The sequence below is a fragment of the Pristiophorus japonicus genome, chromosome 10 (genome assembly GCF_044704955.1).
Source record: "Pristiophorus japonicus isolate sPriJap1 chromosome 10, sPriJap1.hap1, whole genome shotgun sequence".
Lineage (NCBI taxonomy): Eukaryota > Metazoa > Chordata > Chondrichthyes > Pristiophoridae > Pristiophorus > Pristiophorus japonicus.
Genome location: NC_091986.1, coordinates 131,715,478 through 131,728,932, shown reverse-complemented (window position 1 = coordinate 131,728,932; position 13,455 = coordinate 131,715,478). Strand labels below are relative to the sequence as shown.

Genomic DNA, 13,455 nt, shown 5'->3' with positions numbered 1-13,455 from the left:
GTTTCTGGTCAATGATAACCCCCAGGATGTTGATGGTGCAGGATTCAACAATGGTAATGCCATTGAATGTCGAGGGAGCTGGTTAGATTCTCTCTTGTTGGAGATGGTCATCGCCTGGCACTTGAATATTACTGGATGTTGTCCATATCTTGCTGCATGTGGGCACGGACAACTTCATTGTCTGAGGAATTGCGAATACAACTGAACGCTGTGCAGTCATCAGCAAACATCCCCACTTTTGACCTAACGATGGCGGGAAGGTCTTTGATGAAGCTGCTGAAGATGGTTGGGCCTAGGACACTGCCCTGAAGAAGTCCTGCAGTGACCTCCTAGTGCTGAGATGATTGACCTGCAACAAACCACAACCATCTTCTTTTGTGCCAACATTTTCCCCCAATTCTCATTGACTTCAGTTTTATTCGGGTTCCTTGGTGCCATGCTCGATCAAATGCTTCCTTGATGTCAAGGGCAGTCACTCTCACCTCATCTCTGGAATTCAGCTCTTTTGTCCATGTTTGACCAAGGCTGTAATGAGGTCTGGAGCCAAGTGGTCCTGCTGAAACCCAAACCCAGCATGTTATTGGTGAGTAAGTTCTACTTAATAGCACTGTCGACGACACTTTCCATCACTTTACTGATGATTGAGACTAGGCTGACGGGGACGGAAGTTAGTCAGTTTGGATTTTTCCTGCTTTTTAGGAACAGGTCATAACTGGGCAATTTTGCACTTTATCAGGTGGATGCCAGTGCTATAGCAGAACTGGAACAGTTTGGCTAGAGGCACGGCTAGCTCTGGAACACAAGTTTTCAGCACTCCAGCCGGGATATTGTTGAGGCCCAATGCCTTTTCTGTATCCAGTGCACTCAGCCATTTCTTGATATCACATGGAGTAAATCAAATTGGCTGATGATTAGCATCTGTGATGTTGGGGACCTTAGGAGGAGGTCAAGATTGATCATCCACTTAGCACTTCTGGCTGAAGATGATTGTGAATACTTAATTTGCCTATTTCACATTCCTGTTTCACACAGGTGATCTTTTCTATCCAATCCTTGTCTGATATAAATGATCCCATTCCTGTCTGATGTAAGTGATCTGCTTTTGTATTAATCAAAATACAATGTGTATGGGGATTTTATTTTCATAATCCTACCTTGTAAAGTTTCATCTCTGGAAGTGAAGTCCCTGAAGCAAAGGATAAAGTAAATCTTGAATCTGACATACACAACTGCTACAATGATGAAAACAGCCACGCTCATGACTAGTAGCAGGGCTATTTGTCCAGTATCACTCTTGCCTATGAAAAAAAATATTAAAGAACATTTGTGGTTGTTAACAAAACCCCAGAACATCAATCTGATGTTGCAGCCTGTATTATCCAAATAATGCCCAGAACACAATGGTTTCTGCAGTTTTGCAATATTGGTGCTGGTACTGAGCAAATATCATTTGAGTAATGCAACTGGCAAGGCTTCAACAATGTTGGTTGTGAGTACATTGTATTAGTTACTTATTTTATGTATTTAAATGAAGTGAGCAGAAACGAATCCATCATAAATATAACGCAATTGTCAATTTACAGAGGGGCGAGTGAAGATCATGCTTGCAAAGTCCCCTCCCATCCCCAACCCCCACCCTCAAATGTTTTTACAGAAAATGCCATTATATCTGACTGTGTTGATCCAAACCCAACACAAATGCTTCTGCACCAAATGCAAAATACTGTACATGCTGGAAATCGGAAACAAAAACAATAAGTGCTGGAAACATACAGCAAGTCAGACTGTGGGAAAAACAGACACATGAATGTTTCAGGTATGAATCTTTCATCAGAACTGGAAAATATTACAGATAAACAGCATTCAAAAAGGAACAGAACAAATGGAAGGGCAAAGGGAAAACACACAAATACAGAGCGAGGAAGATCAGTAGAATGACCTTTAAAGTGTTAATGTGGAAAACAGGAGATGGTTCAATAGCAGAAATGTCTTGTATATGACGTTCATTTTGCCTCCTATTATCTCATGTCTTTATCACTTTTGCCATTTAACAATCTCCTGTTTTCCACTTAAGCACTTTAGTTTGTGTGTGGTTTTGCCCTCATTCTTGCTCTAGTTCTGATCCTTACTAAATGCTGTTCATCTGCAATACCTTCCAGTTCTAACAAATGGTCCATACCAGAAATGTTAAATTGTCTGAATTGTTCTTGTTCATTTAAATATTTTTACATGAATTAAAATAGAAAAGCAGTGAATTGCAGCCCAGAAAGAAATTGACACAGGGCCTATTTTCAAAATTCCACACTCCCTTGACACTAGTTGTGTACCTATAGCCCTGGTGTACACGATCAGGTGCTTGTGTAAATCTAAACAGTGAGCAAAGGCAGGTAATCAAACTTGGGGTGCATCACAGAGACGTCAATAATATCCTCACTAACATGCAGTAAGTACTGGATAGCAATTAGAAGTGAAAACGCTAACTGATTCCTCCCTTCCCCAGCAAAGGCACTGAGCACTATTGCATCACTGCAAATGTTGCTCAACTGAGGCCACCTAACTTTATATACACTTGATCGTACCCTTAGTGCCTCCTGTTAGCACTAGCAGATGGCACTAACAGGGCACTAGAGCATTATCACTGGGGGTGAGACGAATCCAATGCCATACTCCAAATCCTGGCTCCCACCCATGCAGCACCACCATTAACAATTATCGCTGGGAAGGTCAATGCCAGGTGGACCGTGGCGTCAGTGAGTATGCAACGCTCACTGAGCGCCCAATCGGCTAAATTGATTGTTGACACCTACCTTAGCGCTGAGGAAAACAGCAACAGGGAGAGCTGATGTGAAGCAGTTGGAAGGTGGCTCCAGGTATGTTATTTAAAGGGCTCATGAGTAATGATGCACAGCTGTCAGATTAGTGGAGTACCAGTGGTTTCTTATCAGTTTCATATAGTGTTACAGTATAATTCAATAATTTCAAGGTTTTTTGTATGAGGAGTGTTGTGGCAACTAAAAGGTAGCTATATTTATTCTGAAAAGATTCAAACTGCTGCACAGGTTACATTAATGGAGGCTGTACTGGCAGTCGACCTCGCCCTCCAGGATCTATGGTGGAGGGAGCGGAGGCAGCGAGAAAGACTGGAACATGTGCCCAGAGGGAGGAGCACTGTTATCGGGGCTCTCAACAGGAGGCCTTACTTTCTGAGGGTATTCCGAAAGCACTTCTCCTACCTCCAATTAAGTGAGGAGCAGTGTATTAGAAGGCTCCGCTTCACCAAAGAGATGGTCACAGAACTCTGCCGCCTCCTGCAACTAGACCTCCAGCCTCAGATCAGGGTGACCAGAGCTCTCTCAGTGGCAGTCAATGTCACCATTGCCCTCAATTTCTTTGCCAGCGGATCCTTCCAGTCTGCAACAGGAGACACAGCTAACATCTCGCAGTTTACCACCCATCGCTGCATCCGGGAGGTCACAGTGGCTCTCTACAGTAGGAGAAGGGACTAAATTTCCTTCCCCATCACCAAAGAGAAGCAGGACAAGCCTGCATGTGGCTTTACCAGGTTAGCGGGATTCCACCTTGGGGAAGGCGCCATTGACTGCACTCATGTGGCTTTGCAGGCACCTCATAACAATCCTGAAATCTTCCATAACCACAAAGGCTGCCACTCACTTAATGTGCAGTTGGTGTGCAACCACAGACAGCGAATCCTCAATGACAATGCTCACTAACTTGGCAACAGCTACAATGCATTCATCCTGCAGGAGACCGGGGTGCCAGCTCTGTTCCAGCCACCACATCAAGCTCGCAACTGACTGCTCGGAGACAAGGGCTATCCGCTCTCCACCTGGCTCATGACTCCCCTCCGCAACCCCAACACTCCTACCCAGCATTCATTTAATGAGAGCCAAGCTGCCAACAGGAATATCATTGAGCAGGCCATCGGGCTGCTGAAGCAACGGTTCCGCTGTATTGACTGCTCAGGAGGAGCCCTCCAGTACTCAGCTGAGCAGGTGTTCCATTTTGTGGTGGTCTGCTGCATGCTTCACAGCTTGGCCATCGTGAGGGCCCAGCCCTTGCCAGCAGGGATTGTGGGACCACCTCAAGAGGAGGAAGAGAGAGAGGAGGAGGAGGAGGAAGAGCAAGACAAGGAGAATGGCGAGGAGTATGAACAGGAGCGGGGGAAAAGATAGCCACTCAATCGGCCTTCCAGAAGAGCGGTTCGAATGAATTAAACCCCAGATCCCTGTTGCTCACCACATCCCCATCCTTCTATCCCTGTTGCAGGCTATATAACAGCGCAAAGCAGAAATGAGACACACCACAAAAGAATCCAAACTGAATTAACAAATTTATCAAGAATTAATGAACGCATATTTACCCCCAAAAAATGAACTATTCACCCTTGTGCAATCCCTTAGTGCCTCCCGTTACTGTGCTTTTGCCTACTCTAGTGCTCTTACGAAGTGTTGGCCCAGTGGCTGCAGCAGGGCTGGTGGAAGGCTGCTGAGTGTCCATGTGGGAGACTTCAAATGGCCTTGCAGGATGCCCCCGACCAGCTGGGATGGCTGGACGACAGACAGCGACAAGGGCAATGTTGGAGTGGCAGTGGTGGGAGCAGGAATGCTGTCATCCAGAGAGAGGACAGCAGGTTCCTGCTCTACTCATCCACTGCCACTCCCCCAGGGCAGCACCTCAGCATCCCCAGCAATCTGTTGCCACATAGATTGGTGGCCTGCTGCGACACCATGAAAGCCCCGGTTGACGGTGGTAGACCCAGCCACAATGGCTGCAGTCAGAGCTCGCGTGGCATCAAGCTGAGACTGCATGAGAGCAGACTGAGATTGGATGCCACCAAGCATAGACTGCATTACAGCACTAAGAAGTTGCATCGCTTCCGCCTATGCTGCAATGCAATCTGCCAGATCACCCATCACACGTGGCATCAGGTCTGGGTCACCACAGTCTCTCTGGATGTATACCATCCTTTGCAGATAGAAAATGATGGGCTCCATGGTGTGTGCAGAGCCTTGTGCAATGTTGGAGATAGACTCCTCCACGCTCCTTATCATTGCCAAAAGGCTCTCAGGCACCTTTGCCATTGCACCTCTCATCTCCGTGTGTATGTCCATCACGCTTCTTCAACATACCTCCCCATCGAGTTCCTCTTCCGAGTCTTGTACAGCAGAACTCGCACGAGAACTCACCCTCTGTGGAGCTGGTCCCCAGGCTACCCTTTCCCCTTGGCCTTGCAGCCCACTCGTTCCTGGTGCCTCACCCTGTGTAGATCCCACTACTGTACTAGCCTCTTAAGAATGCATAGTGCCAGTATCTGAGCTGGTACCTGCGGGTGAGACATACAGTGACGCGATGTGTTCTTCCTCCTCCTCTTCTATCGCCTCGCTCTCTAAGGTTCCCTCAGGGACAGGCTGCTCAGCTGCTTGCTGATTAGCATAAGCAGAAAGGCACAAGAGTCGGGTTAAGGTGAGGGGAAGGGGGCAGGAAAGGAGAAATGCATACAAACAGCATGATTAGCTGGAAGGTACAAAACTCTTGTGGGGTGAGGGGGAAGTGGGATGTGAGAAGAAGGAGTAGGGATGAACATACTGTTGTTGTCCCCAAAGGCGTCAACGGCACCGGTGGCCACGGCACCCAATAATTGACATCACTTTATTCTCCCGCACAGACAGTGTTTGGGTATCAACTTGCCTGTGCGCTCCTGCTCCCTCCTGTTGTGAGCCACCTTGGCCTGCAAAAGAAAAGAAAGTGTGCATGAGTGTTGAGCAATGTGTTTGGGTGATGTGCCTGCCATAGTTGAATAGCTGTCATTGTGTGCAAGGTGTGAGATGTGGGTGTGAGTGAAGGTAGGTAGAGATTTTTGGTGGGTGAGTGCGAAGGGTGTGGTGCTACAGACAGTGTGAAGACTGTGGTTCAGATGGTGATTTGTAGTATTTGCTGAAGCATTCACTCACCCTGACTACCCGAGTGAGGTTGTTAAATTTCTTCCTGCACAGTGCTGCCCGAGATGTGTTGCGTTACCTCCCTCCACATGGTGCAGAATACTTGCGGTGAGGGCCTCCTGCCACTTGCTGGTTGAGCACTGCCTTCCGTCTCTCCCAAGCGAACACCAATGTCTCCAATGCTTGATCACAGAATCTGTGGACTCTCCCTGGAGCGTGGATCTGCATTAGTACAGCTGCTTCAGTCCTCGACTCCTTCTCCTTGACCTGATACTGTTTGCTGAGGCAGCTGCACAGCCAGCACTGCTGAGAATGAGCATCAATGAACCTCCCCTTTAAGAACTGGGAAAAGCCTACGGCAATCATGACTTACGATTAGATGGCACCTGATATTGGTCCACCCTTTGAGTGTAACACCAACGAGCTTGGGTTTTAAAGACTTGAATGAGCGCTCCAATCATTTCTTTGAGCAGTGAGAATTAATTTTGCGCGCAGTCTGAAGCTTTAGCACCTGCCGCTAATTCTCCAACTTTTCTAATGATACCACCCATTCCTGATTCAGATACTCTGCTTTGATTCTGTTGAACACAAGCAGATTTATCATAGATGTTCTGTTGTCTTCTTTAACAATAATGAATTTCTAGCCCATGACTTATATGGTTAGTATTACACTGGGCTGAGTAGACCACCAGAAGAGGGAATAAATGGACATGTAATAGTGCTACAATTGCTCCAACCTGGATTTACTATCTCATTACTGCAGTGGGAGGATATAGTACCTTTTTCCAGAAGAATGATTTTACCGATTGAATTAGTCCCTGGGCAATCTAAAACACACTGAAAAGCTTGATTCAGATGCTCTGCTTTGATTCTGTTGAACACAAGCAGATTTATCATAGATGTTCTGTTGTCTTCTTTAACAATCCTAAAAGGCACAGAAGCATGTACAGTTTATGATTGAAAATACAGAAAGGCGTTAGTTAAAAAATAATTTCTATTTCAGCAAATAGCACAGTTGTGTAATGGTAGAAGACAACCAGCATTTGAAGGTGACATTGCCCCTTTTTATAGCCCTGTTAGTGCCTCCGGGGGGGGCTAACGGGGCGCAATGGCATTTTTGCCCAGGGGAGAGGGGCGCAACCACTTCCTGGGAAATTGCCCCGGAGTTTTGAGGGGCGCAGTCCCGGCAGCGCTGCGCCCGCGATTAGCGCCCCAGGCTGGCACGCAACCAGTGGTGACGTCATCGCCATGCGCGGCGAGCCCTCACCTCCCTGCACCGACCCCTTAACGCCCCATGGGGGAAAAGGCCTCACGGCCGCAAGGCTGCTGCGGATGGATGTCAACACCAGCTTTGCGGATCGCGGATCTGGTGGATATCCACTGTTGGGGCACACTTAAAGGGGAGGCCTTTAGCGCCCCGGGCCACCATCTATATTTGTCGGCCGACTCTTGGGGCAGCCCGGCAATGGCAGTCCTCGCGTCAACCGAGTCTAGTAGCGGCCACCAAAGTGTCCGCAGAGTGCGCAGCGGCCCTCCCCTTTAATAGCACTGTAGCGCTGGCTTGTTCCATGCGAAGCAGGACACAGCGGCGCGCTACCGCCCCAGGAGCGCCCCTCAAATGAAGTGGAGCGCCGGAGACACCCTGGGGCCGAAATTGCCCCTCTTCTTAAGGCCTGTTACTCCTGAAAATCGGCAGTCATGCTGCAGAATGGAGTGGCCGCCGACTTTTCATGGAATGGCCACTGATAGCTCAATTGCCCTCCCGAGTTTTCCCGGCGGTGTCCCAATCCCCCCACTACCGCTCCGCTGCTGCCGATCCGCGGTAAGCGCATCATCACTGTGCACACCGCCGATCTAACCCCCCCCAAAGGCGATATTACCCTCGGAAAATCTTCAGCCCAACCCAGTGGTGCTAAAACAAGCTTTTTCCCAGAGATCCAGTGAGGCTGTGGCCTTCTGCAGCGGCAGTATGGCTTCCCTTAAAGGGGAAGGCCTACTGCTGCTACCGCCATGTTTTTTTTTGTCGGCCGCCAGCTATGTCCACCCGACAATTATGCCCCCGGGTTCGGCAGAGCCACCAACAGGCAGCCTGGCACCCCCTCTTCGGTGCCAGGCCCCTGGCCTGGTCTAAACCCTTTAAGTGAAGTGGAGAGCCGTGGTGACGCGGCGCCATGCTGTCACCGTGGCACCTTTGTCCTTCAGGTGTAGTCACCGCCTCCATTAACACTGACTTCTGATCAAAACAACAAAAAACAAAGAGCCAAATGTCGCTTAAGAGGCAACCTGAACCGTTTCGGGTGGAGAGGGCAATTTCTACCATCCTGTTTCTGCCGAGCAGAGGGAATTACAATTGCTCCAATTGTGTAGATGGGCTGAATTGGGCAGATTAATCTTAATTGGATAAATGTAGATAAAACCGATGGTAACTATAAACATCTGTGTAACAGGAAATGCCCTCTGTTCAGCTACTTACAGCAGGTGAAGTTGTGGGAGGGAAGACCATGACAGAATAATTACATGTTTACTCTGGATGGAGCAGGTTTGATGGGCTTTTGTATTAATAAGAACAAGAATGAAATCCACTTTTCGCAGTGGGGTTCCTAAAATTAATACCAAAATGATTGTTGACTATTTGCATTTCGTGATTATCACCCTGCAGCATGATTTCTCACAAAATAACGGAGGGGTGAAATTAAACAATATACTGGAAAATTAAGGGAGTCAATTATTGAACTCTGGAGGATTGAGAATATCACTTTCAATTATTCTTCTCGTGGAAACAATTATGCATATGATAATGCACAGATTATAGTACATATCAGTACACCTCTTACCTATTTGGACTTTCATAGACTGCATCACTTCCATTGATATTTAAAAAACTATCTGGAGAAATCCAATATAGTATACAGAAATCATTCATTTTGTAGCCAAGGACAGCTTTGCATTCAATTTCTCTTTTTTCACCTAATATACAAAAAATAAAGAAGCTCAGTAATTTAAATGTTTGTTTTTGTGTAGTTCAGTAAAATAATAATTTGTTGTTTTTATCTCATTGCTTTACATCTAATAATCTAAATCATCATAAAAATACTCTTTGATTCCCTATCACTTAAAACGGACTAAAAATACGCATTGGGACTGAAAACCTGTGGTCCTTCCAGTGGGGCAACAAATTCAGTCGGGGCCTTGTTCCAGAGTTTCCGCCTGGCCAAGATCAGCAGCAGAGATTCTCAATGGATGCCATCCTGGCTTAACTGCTAGGATCATTGCCCTGCTGATTTTCGTCCCCAGTATTTTAACATCTAAATGGGGGCAAGAGAGATCGCTTGTGATTTGAATATCAGCAACACGTCTCAAGAGCAGCAGAGAATGAAAACTGGTGCCAACTGTGCCTTTAATGGTGCAAACACCTGCCCCTAATACTCAAGTGAGCCCATTCAGAGAATTTGGGATAGGGTCAATATGAGGGCCAATGGGTGGGCAGAAATCCTGCTACACTGCTCTTCCAGCAGTTCAGAAGCAGGACCACAATTTCTGGGCTGTCATCTTTACTCAGTTACACTATTTTGAACTATAGATCAATTGTATAATTTGAAATAAATAGTGTTGGTTAGGACTATTTTATGTTGTGATCATGATTGGAAATAAAGAATGAGGCACTGAAAATCCATGTTTGTAGGGTTGTGTTTGGAGCATAATGACAACACAACACAATTTGGAGCTAGTAATGGTCAGCGAGACTTATTTCCACCACTGAACCACCGATTTTCCAATCCTGAAATCATACAGCACAGAAGGAGGCCATTCGGCCCATTGTGCCTATGCCAGCTCTTTGAAAGAGCTATCCAATTAGTCTCACTCCCCTGCTCTTTCCTCATTGCCTTGAAAATGTTTCTTTTTAAAATATATATCCAATTCCCTTTCGAAAGTTACTATTGAATCTGCTTCCATCATCCTTACAGGCAATGCATTCCAATCCTCCAAAGTTTCTAGTCTAAGCTGGAGAACCCAGTTGCTACGCCCACCACTTCTCCAGCTTATGATTAAGAAGTCAGAGTTCCCAGGGTGTTTGACCCCATTCAATGTATATAAATGAGGCACAGACTTCTCAGTAGCTGATTCTATCAGCGGAAGTGAATCTTTTGAAGCTGCTTGCAGCAATGAAAATGTTTGATCGTTTCTCAGGTTTGCCTGCATCTTTGGACACAATTTTGTTTTGGTTTGGGGAGCTACGGAACTGTATTCAAAGCTGTTTGAGTGAGGGACTCTCCGATCTTCAGCCCATTTTCGTCATCCAACTATAATAAGGGATTTCGCTGTATGCTATATTAATGGGGGTGGAAGAGGTGATCAGAAGGTAACCATGGAGAATGTTGCCATGTGGTTCTGCATACAATAGGTCGATAATATCCTTATTGGGAGAGCTGAGGGGTTCATCTATTTTTGGATGATTCTCGAGTAGCAGCAATGATAGGCTATTTGGTGCTAGCATGTTGCTGGTTTTCCCAAAGTTCAGGAAACAATAGATGGCACCCACACTGCGCTGCCGCTTCCTACATTGGAGCCATTAAATTTCCTGAAAAGAAAAGGATTACTCTCCCTCAATGTTCAAATAATCTGCGACTAGCAATAACAAATTTCAGTTGCAGGCAGTTGTCACATAAGAACATAAGAACATAAGAAATATGGGGCCCGAATTTAGTGAAGGCCCCCATCCGCCCAAGTGCTGCCCAAAGGACCGCCGGTAGCCGCCAAGGTACCTGACGGTACTTTGGGTGGGGTTTTCATCAAAAAGGTCCTTCAAAGGGCGGCTGGTGGCAATTGAGGGACTTATGCCATCAATCTGGGCGGAAGCGGGCAGGAGCTCCCAATCTCGACGGCAAAGGCATTTGCCACCCAAGTGCCGCCGAGGATGGAGTCGGGCCCACAGAGGGTCGAAGACCTGCAAAGAAAAAGCATTAAAAAAATACATATCAGAACACCTTCAGGGGACCCCATACAAGTCCCTGTAAAGAAAACAAATTTAAAATGTTTACTCACCTTTATTTCCAGCTCTTCATACCTACCGTCGGGGACAGACCAGCCTCCTCGAAACTATGCATCCTAGTTCTAGATTCCCTCACGAAGGCAAACATCCTCTCTGCATCTACTCTGTGCAGCACCCACAGAATCCTATACATTTCAATAAGATCACCTCCCATTCTTCTAAACTCCAATGAGTATAGGCCAAACCTGCTCAACCTTTCTTCATAAGACAACCCCTTCATCATAGAATCATAGAATCATAAAAGTTTACAGCATGGAAGGAAACCATTTCAGCCCATTGTGTCTATGCCGGCCAACAAGAGGCTACCTAGCCTAATCCCACTTTCCAGCTCTAAGTACGTAACCCTGCAGGTTACGGCACTTCAGGTGCACATCCAAGTACTTTTTAAATGTGGTGAGGGTTTCTGCCTCTACCACCCTTTCAGGCAGTGAGTTCCAGACCCCCCATAACCCATTGCATGAAGAAATTTCCCCTCAAATCCCCTCTAAACTTTCTACCAATTACTTTAAATGTATGTCCCATGGTTGTTGACCACTCTGCTAAGGGAAATAGGCCTTTTTTATCCATTATATCTAGGCCCCACATAATTTTATACACCTCAAAGAGATCTCCCCTCAGCCTCCTCTGTTCCAATGAAAACAAATCCAGCCTATCTAATCTGTCCTCATAGCTTAGATTCTCCACTCCCGGCAACATCCTCATAAATCTCCTCTGCACCCTCTCCAGTGCAATCACATCCTTCCTGTAATGCAGTGACCAGAACTGCATGCAGTACTCCAGCTGTGGCCTAACCAGTGTTTTATACAGTTCAAGCATAACCCCCCCCCTCTTGTATTCTATGCCTCGGCTAATAAAGACAAGCATTCCGTATGCCTTCTTAACCACCTTATCTACCTAGCCTGCTACTTTCAGGGATCTGTGGACATACAATCCAAAGGTCCCTTTGTTCTTCTACATTTCTCAGTATCCTACAATTTAATGTGTATTCCCTTTCCTTGTTAGCCCCCACCCCCCCCCCGCCCCCAATTGCATTACCTCACACTTCTCTGGATTAAATTCAATTTGCCATTGCTCTGCCCACCTGACCAATTGATTGATATCTTCCTGCAGTCCGCAGCTTTACTATTCATTATCAACCACACAGCTGATTTTAGTATTATCTGCAAACTTCTTAATCATACCCCCTAATTTCAAGTCTAGATCATTGACGTATATCTCAAAAAGCAAGTGACCTAGTACTGAGCCTTGCGTAACCCCACTGGAAACATCCTTCCAGTCACAAAAACACCCATCAACGTCCGAGCCAATTTTGGATCCAACTTGCCACTTTGCCCTGCCTCCCATGGGCTTTAACTTTTGTGATCAGTCTGCCATGTGGGACCTTATCAAAAGCTTTGCTAAAATCCATATACATTACATCATATGCTTTGCCTTCATCAACCCTCATGGTTACCTCCTCGAAAAATTCAATCAAGTTAGTCAGACACGACCTTCTCAGGAATCAACTAGTGAACCTTCTTTGAACTGCCTCCAATGCAAGTATATTCCTCCTTAAATAAGGAGACCAAAACAGTACGCAGTACTCCAGGTGTGGTCTCACCAATGCCCTGTACAGTTGTAGCAAGACTTCCCAAATTTTATACTCCATCTCCCTTTGCAATAAAGGCCAACATTCAATTTGCCTTCCTAATTACTTGTGCAATCCCCATTAGGAACTCCAGCCTTCCAGTTCTATTCAGAATAGACAATGGAGAATCAAGATGGTTTTGAGGAGACAAGCTGCATCCTTTGCTTCCATGGCTTATGATCCAATTTTGACTGCCATACTTACCAGAAAATCACTAAAGTGTTCTGCTGTCCCGAAAAACAGAAACCACATGTTAGGCAACTCCAGCTGCACTGTACTGGGTACATGTTCTGGGGCCATTCATTAACAGGATGGCAGATCTAATAGCTTCCACAAAATTCTGAAAGCCCTGAGAGCGTGTCTCCATTAATCCAGTCCTAGTGACTGAAGGCCAGAATACAGGATCCTCTTAAGCCTCGCACTCAGGACCTTCAGGGCTACTGTCTGTGCTTCTGATAAGAAGGAAGCACCGGCTTCTCCTGGGAGCTGCTTTCAGAACAGAAGTCTGTCAGCTGCCTTATGCCTAGGATCTCCTGTTTGTGGCCTGCCTCTCCCAGGTATTATGTGCCAGTTTCTCCTGACATAATAATAACAGCAGTGGCTGCAGGTAAACATCGAAAAGGCAATTCCCAGGTGACAACAGGCAGCTGAAATAATTGGAAGGGCAGAGCTAGAAGGACCCAGTAACATGAGAGGTTAGTGTTGTAAGGAGCTGACTTGTGAGGGAGGAGTCCAAATAGTGGTTCCAGGTGTAAAAGTTAGAGACCGATTGAGCCGCAGTGCAATGTGAATGAAGACTTGTCATTCCATTCAAGGAG

The 13,455-nt window shown here is 46.3% G+C and overlaps 1 protein-coding gene across 1 annotated transcript in view; it reads right to left on the bottom strand.

The window, feature by feature from the left end:
- The window catches only part of LOC139274625 (interleukin-18 receptor 1-like), a 32,489-nt gene extending 19,600 nt beyond the window's left edge, over window positions 1-12,889 (bottom strand). The window contains exons 1-3 of the mRNA XM_070891304.1: window positions 12,842-12,889; window positions 5,710-5,749; window positions 1,155-1,298 (exon numbers count right to left, since the gene is read on the bottom strand). Coding sequence (XP_070747405.1) covers window positions 1,155-1,298; window positions 5,710-5,749; window positions 12,842-12,889 — 232 coding nt within the window. The remainder of the gene's footprint in view (window positions 1-1,154; window positions 1,299-5,709; window positions 5,750-12,841) is intronic.
- Between the last annotated feature and the right edge of the window lie 566 nt (window positions 12,890-13,455).